Below are 19,820 nucleotides of genomic sequence, written 5' to 3' on the forward strand. Positions count from 1 at the left end.
AAATAAATAAAAGTGAATTAATTGTTTTATCATACATATTATGTAACCTACATATATGTGTAGGCCTGAATGTGAATGGGTAGTTAGTTAGGTACAGTTCAAACGAATCAAGGTACAGGTCAATCCGTGGCCGTGGGTCCTCCATATTCCATTCATCAGATAACCGGGGACATAAATACAAATTATTAAATTAACCTCGGATTTTATTTTTTCTATTAGCAATCGTACATCGTCATCGTAAGCGTCATCATCAGATGGGAGGAGCGCGTGTACTAGGAAGTAGTGGAAAGCCTGGTGAGGCGAGGTTAGGAAGTAGGAACCTCTATGGTAGGAACCTTAGGTAGGAACACACGCGCCCCCGTGTGTCCTTTAGAGCGCATAGCGTCGCAGCAGTTCATCCAGATGAAGCATGGCAGGCGACAGCGAGACAAAGCCAGATGACCAAACCGAAAATGAGCATGACAACCGGCAGCCGTTTCTCATCGGCGTTGCGGGAGGATCTGCCAGCGGCAAGGTTGCCTTTTCTATTTTTAATCCTTTAGTGATTATAATTTATTCGTGTGTAAACGGTCCCCAAACGGCTGTAGCATATATATTCATTAGTTTAGTGGATTTTGAAGGAACATTTTGCTATTTCAAATCAATGTGACAATATATTTTTGTCAAAAATAAACTCCTGCTTTACATCAGTTTGATTTCAAAAGACCAGCTCATTTGAATGAGGTGTAGTAGTAGGCCTAGCCTGCCAATAATAGTATTCTTTTCGTTTTAATATAGAGCCTATACATATTTAGAGGATCAGTGATTTTTTTTAAAGCCCTCTCCTCACTAGAGGTGGTGAGTCAAAGATGTGTCATTAACCACTAACCAGTACAGTTCAATCAACAGACTGAATAATCATCAGCTGTGCTGCACAGCGCTGGTAACTGTGTGTGTGTGTGTGTGTGTGTGTGTGTGTGTGTGTGTGTGTGTGTGTGTGTGTGTGTGTGTCACCATTGACCAATAGCCTATGAGTTATTCTAATAATTAATAGTCTGGAATGGATTTAATTAGGCTATTTATTACGTCTAAAAACAATTACAGAATGTCAGTGAGCATTTTGTAAAAGTCCTCACATAGGCCAACTCATTTGTGATAGGCTAATGATTTTCTGATTAACATTTTAGCATTAATTCCTACTAGTGTAAACTCTCTCTCTCTCAATTCAGTGCAATTTAAATGAAGGTGAAGTAAAACAAAAATGCAATAAACCGCGGCGAGTCGGAAAACTGGCGAGTTCTCCCGATACCATCATCAATACTGAACCATCATTGCTACACACGGTGTCTATTGTGGATAGTTAAGTGAGTCACATATATTGCAAAAAATCACACCCGTGTGAAGTGAGGGGCGCTCTTATCATACATCATCATGAATCATCTCATACTGGCCAATCAGAATGCCTGTTGCCTGTGATTGGTTAGCTGATTTGGTAGTTTACATATGACGTACATTTTCCCTTCAATGTCAATGGCGTTTAATGTTTTGATGTTTAATTTATGTCATATTTAGCGGACATTTGACCTAATTCTCTCCGTTCATTTGACCTGAATTCCCCTTTCATTGTCAATGGAAAATCTTGAGATGTGCGGGGACAAAAGCTGTTAATAGGAGGGGCTAGCGCCGCTCAAAAAGCAGCATCAGCATACAGCTTTTCCGGGAATCTGGCCGACGCTGCAATCTGCCGCGTGGGTGGAACATGGACTCCTAGGTGTGTCTCTTTACTGTGTGTGTGTGTGTCTGTCCGTCTGGGACAGATTCCCGGAAACGCTCTCCTCTGCGTCAGTCAGCCGCGGAGGTGGAGCTTCTTTTCCATCCACCAGCTGTCTAAAAACTTGGAAATTACGTAAAAGACAGCTTCTTCTGTCCGCTAAGGTGTGCCCAGGGGGACTGTGTGTGTGTCCACCTGTTCCCTCACCTTCATAGGCTACTGTTTAAATGGGAAGTTGTACTGCTTACGCAGTAACTTTTTGGATGTCTTGCTCTTGGATAAAAATGCAGAGTCACGACAAAACAAATGCAGTTATTTGAAGGTCAGAGTGCTGAATCAGCCATTACACAGAAGTTGGTTGGATCCTCTTTTCTTTCACAAAGAGCTATTGTTGGCAAAGGACCAGTTATTGGCCATATTCAGACTGCAACCATCTTGCCAGCAAGGTGATATCTAGGTAATACTTCCCATAGACAGCACATTCATCCAAACAGAAAAGTCCTCTAATTATATTAAACAGCGTCAAAGTCACCAACATTGCAGCTGTAGGGAAAGCTTGAATTATCCTCTTTCAATCTGTAAAGTTTAATAAAAATTCTTGATAGGAAGTAGCTCATACAATGTCTAGGGTGGATTTTTATGAAACAAACACTTTACAGATTGAAAGAGGATAATTCAAGCTTTCCCTACAGCTGCAATGTTGGTGATTTTGACATTGTTTAATATAATTAGATAGGACTTTTCTGTTTGGATGAATGGGCTGTCTATGGGAAGTAACACCTTCTGGCAAGATGGCTGCGGTCAGTAGGGTCCGAAGTCCAAACCAATGGTTTTCTAGGTTGTTGTACAGATTCTCTATCAACGGTTTTTAACCAAATATTGCCGATGTCAATGTATTGAGTCTGAGTCTGTTAATTTCAATTTAGAAACCCAGCTGTGGCCACTAGCTCCATTTCAGACACTTAGCGGTAGCTTACACCTCCATGGGCCTCAAGGTCACAGCTTAAGTACAGCAATAGTGATGACATTAAGGTTAAATCATCATGTGAGCTCATGAGTCCTGCCACTGTTGTCATACAATGACACATTATGGTATGCTAAGGCTGACATATCCTACTTCTAGGCCCTAGACATAGAATAAACACTAAGAAAATGATTGATAGTTGATACCCTAGAATCTAGGGTATCAACTATCAATCATTTTCTTTTTTTTATTGAATAATCTAGAAGCTGGATTTCTTTGATAATTTGATAATTGTCTGATCATTTTCTTTGGTTCAAATAAAGGTTTGAACCAAACACTCAGACAGAATACAGATTACCGGTAAACAATTGAAATTGGAAGTGATGACAAAGAAATGAGCAAACAAAATTGTAATAAAACTACATGACTGGCTGCGTTTCTAACTACCCCATAGGGCTACACCGGAACAGTTAAATCAGAATCAGTATTATCCTGACCTACATGATGAGTCACCATAGTGTTTATTGCCATTGATCCCAATCTGAGAGTGATCAGGAGGAAATGGAGAAAGCAATAGAGCAATGTAAGCTAGATTCTGATCAGGCATCATCAGGCAAGGCCCTTCTCACTGTCCTGCAGTGATTTAGGAACTTAATAGGGCTGCAACTATCGTTTCGTATTGATGAATTACTTTTTGATTAATCAAATAATATTAACACTTTCTAAAGTGTATTTTTAAATCAAATCGGTTAATCACTTGAACATTATTTGATACTTAAAGGACGACTTCACCCATTTTCAACCTATCTTCATATAATTTGTTCTCACTACAAATGCTCATGACAAAATGATTAAAACAAATCCTCCTCAGTCTATCTCAGAGGAGGGCTCTGGACACTTCAGAAACCCGCCAACCAGTGACATCATCATTGGGCAGGTTTTCTTTCTACAAAATATTTAATATATATATATATATATAGAATATAGCATGCTAACTTTAGAAAGCTTAGTTTCCCCATTGATGATGTTATTGGTTTCTGAACTGTCCACAGCCCTCCTCTGAGACACAGACAGCGTGGTACCATAATTGTAATGAGCATTAGTGAGGACCAATTTTTGAAACTTTTGAAAATAAATGTTAACATTTTCACCTGTATTGACAATAGGGATTGATTATTAACAATTATTTTGTTAAATGATTATCCATTTTTAATCAATTAAATTGATTTTTTAAACTGTTGTGTATATAACCCTATATATATATATATAAATAAAAAACACCTTTTTGTTCAACTCCTGTATAAATCCTGGTTACTTATCCATTTCTAGTCATCAGTGTGCAGTAAGATCATGGAGCTGCTGGGGCAGAACAAGATCGACCACCACCAGCGCCAGGTGGCCATCGTGAGCCAGGACAGCTTCTATAAGGTCCTCTCCCCTGAACAGAAAGCCAAAGCAATCAAGGGGCAGTTCAACTTTGATCATCCAGGTATGTAATTAATCAGTCCATTTATTAGCCTCCTTTTCATCTAGGCATTGTATGTTCTAGTGACACAGACAGTAGTCAAGGACATGACTTTGGTCTTGTCTGCTGGCGGTTTGGCTAGCAGGAGCCTGAGATGTGACCCCCAGTTTGATATGCATTATGTCAATTCTTATAAGATTTTTAATCTATGGGACCCCAATCTACATTGTACAATTGTGATAATTTAAGAGTATACAAATGGACCTGTGTGTACATTTTGTTCCTAACTATCATTTGTTTACCTGGGGACCCCTTGGAACCCCATCAAGGACCCCTGGGGGTCTACCGTCCCCATGTTGAGAACCAGTGGCCTACATTCTGACACCAACAGCCTCCAGTAAAGAGCCATGCAGTACTTTTGACTGATTTGAGCTCTTTATCCCCCCTCTAGATGCTTTTGATGATGACCTTATTGTTAAAACTATGTGGAACATCATGGAGGGCAAAACAGTACAGATCCCTGTCTACGACTTTGTTACCCATTCCAGGTGAGTCATGCACTCTTTGATCGGTTTGCAGACAGTGTCACTATTATTTCACTGTTGACATATTTCATATGTCATATTGTTTGTCTTCCATGTGGTAGGAAAAAGGAGTCCGTCACTGTGTACCCTGCAGATGTGGTTTTGTTCGAGGGGATCCTGATGTTCTATTGCCAGAAGATCCGTGAATTCTTTCAGATGAAGTTGTTTGTGGACACAGATGCGGACACACGACTCTCACGCAGAGGTGAGTAAAGTGCTATGATTTTGTAGTGTAACAAAGTCTTCAGAGATGCTAACATTGATCCACTGAGATAATAACCTTTGGCCTATATCTATTTTTCAGTGCTTCGGGACATAAGCGAACGAGGACGGGACTTGGAAAGTGTTCTTGCACAGTACATTACTTTTGTCAAGCCTGCCTTTGAGGAGTTCTGTATGCCAGTGAGTACCTATTCCGTTACCACAGATCCATTCTTTCTGCATGCTAATCCAGTAATCCATGGTCAACAGTTTTTTTTCTCCACTCTATCTAGACAAAGAAATATGCTGATGTGATCATACCCAGAGGAGCTGATAACCGTGGTGAGTGTTTTATCAGTTTGCTGGTGAGCCTTTCCCAGATCCACCATGTTGTTCATGGAACAAAATGGCTGCAAAGTATTAAAGGAAATCAACACCGTTGTATCCCTCGCCTTCTGACGATGTTTTGGGATGCCAGTGCTAGACTCATAGCACAGTTACCCGCTCACAGAATGTTATGTATATCACGGCTGTTTAGTGCCATTCTGTGAGCTGGTTACTGTGCTATAAGGAAGTAATTCAGGAAGCCTAAATGATGGTCTCAGCTAAATCTGTTTTGGGATATTTTCTCAACCATCAAAAGTACTTTATCTTAATTTAATTTGACTAAATACATTGTCAAATCTTTGCATTTATTTGTTCCTTCTAATGACTGAATGTATGCTCACATCTCTTTCAATACAGTTGCCATAAACCTTATAGTACAGCACATCCAGGACATTCTTAATGGTGGATTGACCAAACGGCTAAATGGTTGCCTTAATGGTTATGGACCCGCCCAGAAGCAGCAAACTACAGACTCCTGCAATCGACCTCATTAATGCTTAATTTATACTCCGTTGTTCAAACGTGTTGCACACCGAAAATAGCAGTTCTATAAGCTCAGTGTACTGCACTGTGATGCATTATGAGTGAGCTGTTAGAGCTACTATTTTTGGTCCGCAACACCATAGTATGATGACAAAGTATATATCTGAATGAACTACACCGGCTCTCTTCTATGGAGAAAGGGACAGCTCATTACCTACTGCATGTCTGCCAAATTATGGGTAACAAATATCAAGTTGGAAGACATTAACTTGCAAAGAAAGAAGAAAGGAAATGGTTCACTTTTATTATTTTTGGAGCTTGTTTGAAGCGGTTGTATGCAATTTTATTTCTTTTACTTTTAGTTCATACACTGTGAAATTGAAAAGTGTCCGACTAGAAGCACAATTACACTTTGATAGAGGTTTGGGTTGTGCAGTTACCTTGCTAGGACGCAACTCCAAATATTGGTCAGATATCTTCAGTGATTCCTTTGATTAGAAACATATCTTCTAAAATACTCTTTACATTACCACCCGCTTCGACGAAGGAACACAAACGGTGCATTCCTGCAGAAAACAGACAACTTAAAAAACTAAGAAAACAAACAATTTGAAATGAAAAGATCTGGACTTTATTTGTGGATCTAAATCCTCAAATGGTAAAATCAACACTTTACTTTTAATATATACTGTATCAGGTTTTGCAATACTTTGACTGAAAATGCTTTGTTTGCATTTGTCTGCTAGCCAGTTCACTGTGCAATGAGACTATTTATTTTTGATTTTCTAATCAACAGGAGTCACATAGTGGCACGGTACAACCCAAACCGCTACCAAAGTGTAATCTTTATCTTGCTTTAAGTCCTTTTTGGTCTGATGTAGTGCTACTAAAATGGAAGGATGAATTGAGGCATTGAGCAAGATTTCACATCATTGGATATCATTTACTTTAAATATTGCATTTGCAACGGATTCACTGATGCTGTCTACTGTGCTGTCTACTGTAAATGCAGGTCCTTACTTTATTTACTTACTTAATACACAACCTTGAGTTTTCATGTTATAAAAATCATTACGTATGTAATCAATTCTACATCTTTAAAATTATGTTTTTGTTTTGGCGGTTTCTTGTCTTGTACAGTATTATTGCTATGGGCAGTCCCTGACAATTTGAATTAGCAGAGAACAAATCAAACAACCGTTGTTCACCTCGTCATTTGCTGTATGACTCCACCAAAGAAAGACATTAAACTGATACCTGCATTTGATGCCATTCCGTGTAGCACCTGTTTTGCATTCATACTATGAGATACCGTATATTCCTGTGCTGTTCCAAGTAAAACCACTTTCCTCAAGACATAAATGTTGGTATTTTGAAAATACTATCTGGTGTTAATTGATATTCTGCCACCAGTTTGCAACATATTATGGTTCTACTTAAAGTATGCATTGGATGTCATAGCCAAAACATGCCATGTTACAGAATGCATCCCACTGTAAAGTGTCTGTTTTACAGTATAATCAATGTGAACATGTTCCATGTATACTGTTTGCTTTCAGCCTACATGCTCTTGTGACAAAGTTCTCAGGTAATAAATACATTTGTTCCATTGTATTGATATTTGTCACTTGTTGTAAATTGGTACTTTTATTAGAGGATAAAAGAGCATACTGGAGAAGATTTCTATTCAATTAATTCATGATTGTTTAACCAGTTATATTCAAAAATTAGCTCAAAGATAATTCACAACGAATCACGTGAGTTGTCGATCGGCTATTTGTTTTTTAAAGTCATTTCATAGTCGGCTATTTGTAGGTCCTTTCCATGGAAAAGTTTGGGAACGCCTCAGGATAGTTCTATGGATGAGTTTGTTACTGAAAGATTGTTTTAAAGATTGGCAAGGGAGTCATTTTGGTTCCAGTTATAACATTAAACCCCATGAGCCAAGTGTGTATGGGGCAACACATTTGTCAATTGATATATAATTGTATAATTAAATGCAAAGCATTTTCACACATGTTGAGATACTTTACTTGTCTTGTATGACCACTTGAGACTAAAAAGAAAAAGAATGGACACTGGTTCAATGTACAGGACTTTTATATAAGTTTTCTATTAAACCCGCTAGCTTTTAACGAAACATACTCCACCACAGAAAGCTGGTCAAATATTTACCCACAGTACTTACAGTACATTTATCACGTTTAGTGTGTTTATTATTAATAAGCACATAAAAATATGGACCACAGTAAGTAACACCGCCTCAGGTGAGGATGATTTGCCAGAAGCATATTTAGCAAGCTCATATGCTGTTTTCACTCCTACAGCAGCCTGCTATGTGGCTCCTCATTTCAGGCATTTCTAAATGCACTGTCCTGCTGCATCCCTAGAAATGTTCAATTTGTTAGTTATTTTTGTGAGTGACACTGCCATGTGACAGACTAGATAATATGGCCAATATAGCCACCCTATCATCTCATACATCAGGTTCCTCCTGTGCCTGAGGCTGTACTGAGGCATTGCCACCAAAAAGGCATCGATACAGCTCCGTTCTTGCGTCATCGTTCATTGAACTGTGGTCAATAGGGGCCATGAAATTCACCAGCTTACTGTGGATGTGGAACCTGACTTTGCGACCCTTGCTAGCCTTAGTGTCCACCTTCTTCTTGATCTTACTGCGAAGTTTCTGGATGGCCAACCACTGTCTGCCCATAGCCACCTGGTCATTGGGGTCCGCCGCACTCGTCTTGCGTTCGATGAGCTCTCTGAGGAGCTGGTGGTAAAAATCGTCATCATCAAAGATGTCTTCATCAAGGTCTTTGAGGTGTGAGTTGGCCTTCAGAAGTTGCTGTGCCTCCTCGCCCTCTGTGAAGGCCTCTACGGCTGGGGCAGTGGTTTCCTTTTTCCCCAGAACTCTGAACTCGGACCGCCTTGTCTGGGTTCGTCGCAAAAGTCTCTCTTTGTCCATGAGCACCTGCTCGACCTGGGTCAAAATATTCCTCTCAAATGCCCCAAAACCTTTACTGCTCTTACCCATGGTCAGTCTGGTTTTATCATGCCACTTCTGCAGTGTGGCGTTGCGGTAGGGCTGGAATAAGGAAAAGCGCTTGGCCATGAAGTCTGGGTACTCTGCCATCTCCAGTTTACGCTTGGGAGGCCCAGTCTCTCTTACGGTCTCCATCTCATCTTCACTCAACACCTCATCCTCATGTTGGGATTCCGATTTCCAGGTCTGTCCCAGGGAAATAGATCTTGTGTCTGGGTTCTGGTATAGCAGCTGGTCCTGAAGCTCCAATAAGGACCTTTGGAGGCCCTTCAATGCTTTGTGACTGTTCTTTAACGCACCCACATACTCGGCACCACCCTTGCTCTTGAACTCAGGGAAAGTCTGAGGTTGGGGGAGCTGATTGGCCGTCAAAAGAGCTTTCTGAATCTTGATTCGCCCCTCAAGGAGATGGTCCCACAGAGCGAGTTGGCCCTTCACAGCCTTCCCTTTCTCCACCTCCTCGTCCACTTTCTCTTTTGAGAATGTCCTCACCGTTACTCCGTCCTCATCACCATCGTCCTCCTCTGATCCGTTGCTGCCTTCACTCTCCTCACCACTCTCACTTTCTTCACCACTCTCTTCACCACTTTCACTCTCACCTAGATCATCCATTCCCTCTGTCAACTTGTGGAGGTCCACCGCTCGGGGAAAGGTGATGTCAGTGCTCCTCATCTTGGATACCAAGGTCTTCATCTCAGGTCCACCATTGCGCCGCACAGCTTGTGTTTCCTCCACTTTTCCGCCTTCCTCTTCATCATCAGGATCATCTTCTTCATCACCACCACTGCCATCCTCCTCATCATCATCGTCATCACTGCCATCATCTTCCTCCTCTTCTTCTATTTCATCCACTTCATCTTCATCGATATCATCATCATCCTCGTCTCCAGACCCCCCAGCATCTAATAGCAGTTGTTTACGGGAGACGGCTTTCCCTCGGTAGCGGGTGTCCGTCTCCGAGAGCATGCTCTGCTTGCGCAGAGCGCTGAAGCCCACCTCATCTTCCTCCTGGTCGTCATCGAACTTCTCGATGAGTTTGGCCTTAGTCTCTTCATCCTGGTCGTCCTCTGGATCTGTGAATTTAGGCAACGGATTCAATAAATCCTCAAGCTGTTGTGAAACAGAACCGCCAGCCATGTTTCTTTACTACTTCGACTGTTACGACAACAACACGTGTGGCCACAGCAGCGCGACGGAAAACGACATCATCACTGTGCGACGATTTCCAAGATTCCCGGAAATAGCCGATCTACAAGCTCACAATGCGCCGTGAATCCGACTCATTGTGAGCTTGTAGATCTGCTATTGTTGGTGCGCGGCGCTGTCGTACAGCGACGTATATAGTTGCAGATGGAAATGCGCATGCGCACGAGTGCAACGAGCAGGTCGTCCAGGAGAGAACATTACTTCTTTGGTTAGCGATAAACGTTTCCACCTTTCAACAGTTTTTTCTGCTTAAAAATGTCAACCAGTGACTTCTATCTGAGGTATTATGTTGGACACAAAGGAAAGTTTGGACACGAGTTCTTGGAGTTTGAGTTCAGACCTGACGGTGAGTTATAGGCGGTATTTCTATTTTCACTGTTTAGCCTCCATGCTAACGTGTTAGCACCGGGTGGCTCGGTGGCTCTCATAGGCCACAATGAAACTGACCTGTTTTGTTTTTGAATTTGGGGGGATCGGTCTGATAATAATTGTATCAAATATAAACTACAACATAGTCGAGAGTAAAGTAATAATCCATCACATGGCATGTTAACATGCCATGTGGATATTGTAGAGTGTAAACAGTTGGTTGCTTTAGTTACACTGTAAAGTTCTTTGTTAATTTGAATCTGAGAGAGTTTACAAATGGACCCAAATGCACCCTTACGGGTCCACTTCGGTCCAGATTTGTATACCGGTACCCAGAGCAACATTTGCATTCCAATAGTTAACGAATGAAGGCTTTAGTTTTACAGCAGAGCCATAGAGTAAGACAGAGTTACGCAAACTCCGTTCACTTCATGGGGCCAGTCCAATGGAAGTAAACGGCGGCTCTTCTACATAGACTTCTATTTAGTCTCGCGGAGTCGCGTAGCCAGACAACTATTCCACAATCTCCGAAGCATTTGGAAATTGCGAGAGTCAACAGTCTGGTGACGCGCAACTTCTATTGAATGGAGACAACCGGAAGTATTGAATGGGGACAACCCATAGAGTGGGACAACCGGATGCATTGGAGGCTATGGGCCTTAGTACATGAACCACGTGACTGTGCTGTTTTCTGCCCCCTCAATATCGCAACTCTTTTATTATGGTAGTAGTACACTGACACTGTGTATGCTTTATTTGTGTCTTCTTTTTAAGGCAAACTGAGGTATGCGAACAACAGCAACTACAAGAATGACGTGATGATCAGAAAAGAGGTAAAGTTTTTTCCATGATGTTATTTTCTCTTGATTTATGTTAGCCGCAATTTGCAACTCTAGATTTTTTTACAATGGGCTGAATCTAGAGTTGCAACACCCTCCATCCACTTCCTATTCATCTTTTTTGGTTTGTGATCTGCTTGTCTTAAATGACGTTAAACTCACCAACATTGCAGCTGCAGTCCAAGCTTGAATTATCCTCTTTCAATCTGCCGAGCTTGTTTTTCATAAAAATCCCCCGTAGACATGTTATAAGCTACTTTCTGTCCAAAATATTCCACAAGTATTATTCCGAGCCGCCATTTTGTATTTTTTCAACATGCCGTAAAACAAGACGTGAGGGGGAGCGCTTGTTTAATAGAAGGCTGTGCATGACGGGGTGTCGCGCTGCGTCGGCCTCTTCTTTGGATGTCTTACCTGCGCAGGTAAGATTCTATTAAACAAGCGCTCCCCCTCACGTCTTGTTTTACGGCACGTTGAAAAAAAAAAAAAAAAAGCAGCTCACAAACCCAAAAAGATGAATAGGAAGTGGATGGAGGCTGTAGCAACTCTAGATTCAGCCCATTGTAAAAAAATCTAGAGTTGCAAATTGCGCCTAGATTTATGTATGTTCTCTGCCTATGTATGTATGTTCTCTGCCTCTGATTAGCCCTTACAATAACGTTTGAGAAGTGTTCACAGGTTTGGTTGTACAACCACCAAGGATAAATGGAGGCAGGACCTGTGTACATATTGCTATCATACTTTTATTTTTAAAGCTGTATTGTTGCATATAAAAGATACTAGGGATTCAAGTTAATTTCTGTTTTAATGTGAAGGTTTTTCTGGACATATGGATGCTCTGTCTGTCTGTCGTTTTGAAATCAGGGAGTGGGACCATGCAGAAATTAGTTATCCTTTGTATTAAACATTAGTAATTTCAGTTCAGGGTTCTTCTGACACTCATTCAATATGGAGGGCATCTCTACGTTTGAACCCTGCCTGGTTTTAGAATGCTGCAGTTTAGTTCTCGTTCTAATCTGTGTGAATATTTCCCACCCTTCTAGGCTTATGTACACAAGAGTGTGATGGAGGAGCTGAAGAGGATCATTGATGACAGTGAAATCACCAAGGAGGATGATGCACTGTGGCCATCGCCCGATAGAGTTGGCAGACAGGTTTGTCTCATTATAACAATGACATCTTTCTCTTGCCTGATACTGATTTAAGCAATATTACACGAGAGGGGGTGGTTTAACGTCATTAATGCATGTGTGTAATATTGCAATTATACAACGGTTACCTGTAAAACTAAGGAAAAAAAACTTTTTTTTAATGCCACATGTAGTCACTACAACCACAAATGTCCCAAGAAACTAGCTAGCTTAGCCACCGAGTTTGCTGCGCTCTGGGAGAAGTTGGAGAACAGAGCAGCTGAATTATTTGTTTTGATTAGGTGTGGAGTGGTGCTCGTTTGAACCACGGCTAGAAGGCTGTTTCAACCAATCAGATTGCTTCCTCGAAACGACCTGTTGTATAATCATATTTATCACACTCCTTAATTAAACTGATCACACATCTTTTCACCTATTTTATTAATTTGGCCTTTTTCCACTTTGTTCTCTAAAGCAGTGGTTCCAAAACCCCACAAGAGAAGACATCTCTCCCCGGGACCCAAACTATTAAATAGTAGCTCTAAAAGCTCACAAAGCGTTGCTTGTAGATCGAATATTTTCATATCTGTAAAATTCACGTTTCATAAAACTATTTTTTATTTAGTTTTTATCTTTTGAAATAAAATGGGTGAATATTTACTGGCGACCCACAAAAATCAGTCCGCAACCCAGACTCACTGTTTAACCCATTCTGACCTGAGATCAGATTCATACGAGGTTTCCGCCGGACACACACTGGTCTGATGAACCCATTCTGACCTGAGATCAGATTCTAAAAATGTCAGTCGTTCTTCGATTTTTACAAAAATAGCAGATCTACAAGCTCGTATCGCGCCACTCGGTGGCGCGATACGAGCTTGTAGATCTGCTATTTTTAAATAGCTAAAGCATAACATGATGCTGACACCAAAATGGGTGCCCGGTCAGAATGGGTTAAGAAACAATGCTAGTCTAGACTCCCATTGATTTCAAAATCATGAATGTCTGTAAATTCAGTTTACAACTAAATAGTTTGGTTCAGCATGGCTGTAAGTAGCTTTGCTAAGAGGAGCTGCTTACTTATGGGATGCTTTGTAGAGCTAATGCTTAATGTCACTCATATTTTACAGGAGCTGGAGATTGTCATTGGAGATGAACACATTTCATTCACAACCTCAAAGATCGGCTCTCTGATTGACGTCAACCAGTCGAAGTAAGTAACACTCATAAGGTGCCAGGATAAACTTTGACACTGCTAAATGGAAATTAAATGGCTATCATAACCGTTTCAGGGATCCTGAAGGTCTCCGTGTGTTCTACTACCTGGTTCAAGATCTGAAATGTCTCGTGTTCAGTCTCATCGGTCTTCACTTCAAAATCAAGCCAATCTAAAATGTGTGATTTTACTGTACTTTAATTGCTTTGTTTCTCATTTTAACTACATTTGTATATTTTCTTTTGATGGTGAGTTTTTTTTTATCTTAAAATAAAGATTAGGAATACTTATGTTGTTGCTTTGACTTCCTTTATTGGTAATTGCTGTATTCCTCAACTTTGTAAAAATATCAACTTGCTAGTGCAAGTGACTCTTCTGTTGTTTTCCAGCCAAGTTGGTAAAATGCTGTTTTCACTATAATGAACATTTGTATTAAAAATGACCAAAACCAGTTAAACCTATTTTTTTTATTTCACAATATTCACACACAAGCAACCAATAGGTCTATCACATTCAAATGGGTACTTTAGTTTACATTTTGTCTGTGTGCAGGTTTGCACAAACTAACCTGCCGATTTTGCATGATCATATCCTAACTGAAGCCCAATGAATGTATTGCTGTAACATTACAATAGAAACCAGAAATGTCTATAGTAAGCATCAGCTGTATTCAAATGAGGGGAATAAACGGTTGGATGGATGAAAAATAAATGTAGAGACACATTTACATGTACAATGACATTAAGATCACTTAATTATAGAATTCCCCAACATGTTAAGTAGCAAATACAGTACATTATGAAAACGAATGGCATTTCTGAAGCCCAATTCATACTTAGCACGATGGAGTTGCATGCCGAAAATAGCCAACCTTCAAGCTCAATCTGTTATGCATTGTGAGCCTGTAGGTTGGCTATTTTTGGCACATGTCAACATAAATTAGGCATTAATCTCTTATCAACTCTTCAAACTGGAGGATTATACATTGTCACGTTTATGGTCGGAACTACGACGGTATCTGATAGTCTTTGAACCTCCGACTTTCGTTCTGGATTAATGAAAACATTCTTGGCAAATGCTTTCGTTAGTCAACAAGCCTGAGGTTATAAAGAACTTTAATACAGTATTCACTATTCACAGTGACAAAGGACTCTTATTTTAACCCACTTGGTTATCAGGAACCAATAGGTTTTCCTTCCAGGACAGTGAATATGTCCTCTAAGGACTTGTGGACGCACTGCAGGAACTCATGGACATTGCGATCTGGGTAGCTGGAGACATTGCAGCCAATCCAGTCATCATGGACACCATAACCCACACCGAAGCCGTCAGGGACCACCGGGGCAAAGCCTCCAATGCTGACAGCTGGGCTTGTGAGGGTGCTAGTGGAGAGGATGTTGTGGTTGATGGCAGTGTAGGCAGGGTCTTTGTAGAGGCTGTGCAGAGGTTCGCCCTTGGAGTTGGCCAGGTATCGCATGGCAAACAGATGCCGGTCAAACCCCTGGCCTGATGAAATAAAGAGAAAAATATATATCAGCCTTTTTCATTGATGTCATGGCTATGAAAGCTGTGTTAAACTACTCAGTAATCTTTAATTAATGTATTGCCTATTATTTCAGGGACAGTACACAAAAATGCAGCAGTAATCTAGCAGCTAAGTTTTCTTCTGTTGCCCCTACACAACAGTGCACAATGACTCACCCATTGCTGCTTCTTTGGTAAGTTGCCCATGATATTTAGAGCATTCACTGAGCATTGCCAGCAGCTCATCTGCGCTGTGTTGTCCTGGCTGGCAAACAAAGGCATGTGCGCAGCGTTTTGTGTGTGTGGTGGCTGGCCGGATGGTTTCTGTCCGGCCGTGTTTGAATGCTGCAGTGCTACAAGACTCGTATGTAGCCACTGTCTGTCCGTACTGCCTCAGGAAGCCCATCTGAAAGGCCAGCTGGGATATAGCATCTGGACTCAGTTTCTTCTTCTTCAGCTGTTCCTTCCCACCCTTCTTAAACTCCATGGCATCGATGGTGAGCTTTGACACAGCCACATCAAAGTTCTCCTTGGCTTTCTTGATGCCACTCTCCAGCTCACCGCCCAGGTTAAACTGGAGTCTGCGCACGGCTGTGTCTGAGTCCACAGCAGCAGGGACAGAGCTAGGGTTTATCAGCGGCTTCTCTGTGGTGTCTTTGAATATCTCATTCTGAAGTCGGAGCACAGCCACTCCGTCACCCCAAGAATGTTCGAAATTGATAGCTGCCTGTCCGTCTTTGGCTAGAATAATGCTGAAGGACTTGTCGTACCAACGGTTGCAGCCGTCTCCGTGCAGCATGTTGTGGGAAATGTGAATATGGTCCCGCATGCTGTCGTCATCCAGACTGAGACAGAATAGGGCACTGTCGACAATCTGCAGCAGCTCTCCATTTCCAGCTGCCAGTAGCTTGTCCCTCAGCCCCGCCCACACATCCCTGTTCTCACTGGTCAGGACCCCAAGAGGAAAGGCAGCTGCAGGGGTTGGATCATCCAAAATGTACTTTAAGTGGGATTGGATCTCTGCAGGCGTTATCAAGTTCCCATCCTTGTCCACTACATCAAACGCATACATGTTGCCCTTCCTCATCACCAACAGGTGCTGTCCTTTCGCGTCAGTGAAGAGCTCATCTCGGCCAAGCTTGGGAATGCGCGTGGAATTAAAGAGGCGGAAGTACTGAGACATGTCTAGTGGGTATGCATTCACCATGTAGGCTCCGTACCAGGACAGAGACGACGGCACCCAGCGGATGAGCTTCTTGAAGCCGTCAGTGTCGCTCTTAGCTGGGTTGAGGTGGAAAACCTCTGGCTCCAGCAGTCCGGCTCGTAGGGTCTTCATAAAGCGCACAGCAGAACACACGATATTGGTGCCTCGTACTAGCTGGTCATTGTACTCAGACTTTGGGTCAGGATTGAAGGACATGAAGGGGTTGAAGTTAAGTACAACAGATTCTCGTGCCGACAGGTACATGTCAAACCACGGGGCTGAAAAACATGTGAGAGGATCAAACAGATTAGTTATGTAGGCCTATGCGTTTATTTAGTTCAGTTTCATTCTGATCCACTTACATACTTACCTGAAATATAGCTGGTATGCTTATTATTCTTGTCTTGAGCAACCAGCTCTTCATGCAGCCGTTTCCCTGCATGGCTCTGGAAATCATTGGCCAGTTTCTCTGTTTCTCTGTGGGGATATCAAATGTTGTAGTCGATTCGCTTACAGTCTTGGTTATGCACTGCAAGAGTCCCATTATATGGCGAAAAATGTATGTTCCTGTGCTCACCTGAACTGGTCATCGTCCAACTGTGGCCTCTGGGCAGCTAAATATCTCCTAATTGTGTCTTCCAGTTTAGGGACAGGTAGCCTGGACAGTAATTGGAAGAGAAATAAAGATATGTGTCATTATGAACGCAGCGTGCAATTTACATGAAATCTTTCACAGATCTTTATAGCGCCACCAACAGGTGGAGTTTTGCACAACACATTTTTGGAACAAAATGCCTCAAATCATCCAATTGCCATCCAAGGCATACAGTAAGAAGAAATGGCACCCTTTTCACATTGGCTTATTATAGCACCACCAGGAGGCTACAGAACCTGACCTGTCCTGGTGGAGACCTGTGCCCCGAGGGACACTTTTTCTAGTTTATTATGTAGCGTTAGCTCCAGTGATCTGTTGCTGGTATACCGCTAGGTAACAAATAACAGATCCTAGTAAAAGGATGAAGTTACTCTGAGGGGAATAACATGAATATTCCAAATAAAATAAAACCAAATGTGAGATCAGAGGGGTTTAATAATAAAATGATAGGCATTATTAGGCCTATGGTCGAATATGACATCAACGCATTTGAGCAATAAGTTGCTAACGCTGCCCGTCCCCCCGGTTCCACACAAATACTTCTGTCCCTCAAATTAACAGTTTGGATTTGATTCTGGTCATCCTAAAAGGGCAGCTACAGAACAACAACAGGTAAGTGCTTGTCTATGAAGTCTATGTAATAGTGGCTCTGCAGTGCAGTGTGACAGGTTTGAACTGCATGGCCAAATTGTGTCTCTTTATAGACGGAGCTTGAAACAGAACCTGTATTCTCAGTTGAGATTCTGGTTGGTTTACATTACTGGTCAGTAGTCAGGCTGCATTCAGGTGTTAATGGCAATACCAAAATAAGTCGGAAGTACATGAGCCAGAGCTCAAAACTTGGGCTCCTAATCTGAGCATTATATGAAAATATAATGCTCTTATATGGATATAAGAGGCAACCTTCTTATTTAATTTTGTTTACATGGTAGAATCAAAGGTTTGAAGTAATACGTTTCTACTCCGCCATGTCCCACACAAGTGATACTTCTGTGACTGTCCCTCAAATGAACACTATGGATCTAGACATCTAGTCACCCTAAGTAGGAGACTATAGTCACAAAATTAGGTCTACTTCCGACCTGTGGGAGGCAGCAATGTGCCGCAAGGAATCCAGCCTTTATTGGCCTACACCCTACTGACTGAACTTTAACCTACATTCCATTTTAGTGCAAAATAATCTAAATTTCTACAATAATTAGACCTGTATTACACACTTCACCATCTATTGAAACAATAACAGCTACTGAGACAAATATTGACACAAATAGGTTGAATTGGAATGAACATAAACGTGAGTACTCGTCTTACCTTGGTAAACTCTTCTGATAGTGCATAGAAGGAACTATACTCTGGTGCAGGTACTCATTGTTGCTACTGTAATGTCTCTTATCGAAGACCAGTGCTGTAGTCCTCAGGGATTTTAAACTCCCATACATTCTCAGAGAAGAACCCACTTGATGCGACAGCTGCATGTTTGCCGGATAGCAAGGCAGCAACAGAACCAACGATGATTCCCACTAATGTCAAAAAACCTAGAATGAAGACACACACATTATTGTAATGTCATTACATCAACACAAGACAAACGCGATACTCCCCCGGACAGTTGTGAAGCGATATGAACTCTTTCCCCAGTCTACTTCTAAATTATAGCTATGCAAATAGATTAAAAGTCTGTTTATATACTTACTGAAAGTGACAGAAATTGCGATCTGGAGCAGATACAGACGATCGACGGAAAGACGTCACCTAACCTCGCGTCACCAGGCTACAAAAAGAGACCCTCAGAAAGATGAAAAGTAGTTACATTGAGAAGGACAACAGGAAGTATTAGTGGCATGTGAAGTCACGTGACCCACCCATCTGAGGTGTTGGGTGGAATCAGAGCCGTGCCCCCTTTCTGAAATGGAAGTACCACTACAAATAAATTATAAATAAACTCCTCCTAAACAATCTTCATCTGATGCAGAATAGACAACGCTCCAACTGATGTTCACAAGGGCTCTTTATTTACCCCACCGTGAAAAACTATAAATGAAGCCACACAAACAACACAACTTTTAACACAATGATTTATAAACACCATGGATGTATATGTCATTTTTGACAGTCATGCTGTATTTCCTGTTTCCATATTAATGAAATCCACATGTCACACAAACATACACGATGCAATGCAATATAACTGTACAAACAAAATAACAGGTAACACAATTGCATGATGGTAACCATGGCAACGGATAGTGTCTGTTTCCTGTTTCTTCACAAGGAGGGCGAGTGTATCTCCAAACAGTTTTTTAAACCCAGCACCCTAATCAAGGGAACTTGATTCAGCTGGAGGGGCACTTCCTGACGAGGGAACCTCCCGAGAGCACTTCAAATCCAAGGGACTGGTTTCAGAAAGGGGGTCAACCCTCAACGGCTTCTGATGCTTCTGACATTATGGGAGGGGATGGGGGAGGGAGGGCGAAGCTTCTCCTTCCCCAACCCCTCCCTAGCTTAAAAAAAAAGAAAAAGCCTTCAAATATAAAAATCCGGGCTGTCTGTTGTTTGTTATTAAACCATAGTACAACTCCTGGACTCAGTTATTCGTTTTTGAACACCATTCGGTGATTCAAAATAATAAATAAATAATGATTCAAAATGATTCAAAATAATAAATAAATAATGTGATTTGTATATGGGAATAGCCCTTGGAGAGGGCCATAAATAATAATAATAATAATAAATATAAATATATTCACCGGGGCATCATCATGCTGTGAAGTGAACAGCAGCAAAAGCTTTAAAATGT

At 41.4% G+C, this 19,820-nt stretch overlaps 4 protein-coding genes across 5 annotated transcripts; 2 read left to right on the plus strand and 2 right to left on the minus strand.

Annotated features, from left to right (window-relative positions):
• Positions 1-409: 409 nt before the first annotated feature.
• Positions 410-7,415, plus strand: LOC310860306 (uridine-cytidine kinase 2-A-like; the record flags this gene model as incomplete). 2 transcript variants are annotated; one of them, XR_014569365.1, is made up of 8 exons in its annotated part: positions 410-514; positions 4,044-4,203; positions 4,631-4,727; positions 4,826-4,968; positions 5,068-5,165; positions 5,258-5,306; positions 5,709-6,264; positions 6,317-7,415. XR_014569365.1 is itself a non-coding variant. In XM_083767154.1 (7 exons), the coding sequence occupies 7 exons, from the start codon at positions 410-412 to the stop codon at positions 5,843-5,845; spliced, it is 789 nt and encodes a 262-aa protein (XP_083623280.1). In that variant the 3' UTR covers positions 5,846-7,415. The 2 variants fall into 2 exon arrangements, 1 of the variants encoding a protein (XP_083623280.1); XM_083767154.1 differs by having other exon boundaries at positions 5,709-7,415.
• Positions 7,416-7,916: 501 nt separating this feature from the next.
• On the minus strand, positions 7,917-10,039 carry aatf (apoptosis antagonizing transcription factor). Its single transcript, XM_083767049.1, has one exon. The coding sequence runs from the start codon at positions 10,015-10,017 to the stop codon at positions 8,311-8,313; it is 1,707 nt and encodes a 568-aa protein (XP_083623175.1). The 5' UTR covers positions 10,018-10,039; the 3' UTR covers positions 7,917-8,310.
• Positions 10,040-10,245: 206 nt separating this feature from the next.
• On the plus strand, positions 10,246-14,091 carry magoh (mago homolog, exon junction complex subunit). Its single transcript, XM_083766575.1, has 5 exons — positions 10,246-10,432; positions 11,230-11,288; positions 12,338-12,448; positions 13,555-13,637; positions 13,717-14,091. Exons 1-5 carry the CDS (start codon positions 10,342-10,344, stop codon positions 13,814-13,816), a joined length of 444 nt encoding a protein of 147 aa, XP_083622701.1. The 5' UTR covers positions 10,246-10,341; the 3' UTR covers positions 13,817-14,091.
• Positions 14,092-14,132: 41 nt separating this feature from the next.
• On the minus strand, positions 14,133-18,867 carry cpt2 (carnitine palmitoyltransferase 2). The gene is made up of 6 exons (XM_083766574.1): positions 18,717-18,867; positions 18,335-18,558; positions 16,946-17,026; positions 16,739-16,845; positions 15,342-16,646; positions 14,133-15,146 (listed from the first exon to the last, which is right to left on the minus strand). Exons 2-6 carry the CDS (start codon positions 18,496-18,498, stop codon positions 14,815-14,817), a joined length of 1,989 nt encoding a protein of 662 aa, XP_083622700.1. The 5' UTR covers positions 18,499-18,558; positions 18,717-18,867; the 3' UTR covers positions 14,133-14,814.
• Positions 18,868-19,820: the final 953 nt, after the last annotated feature.

This window comes from Protomyctophum parallelum, assembly GCF_964188405.1.
Source record: "Protomyctophum parallelum genome assembly, chromosome: 6".
NCBI lineage: Eukaryota > Metazoa > Chordata > Actinopteri > Myctophiformes > Myctophidae > Protomyctophum > Protomyctophum parallelum.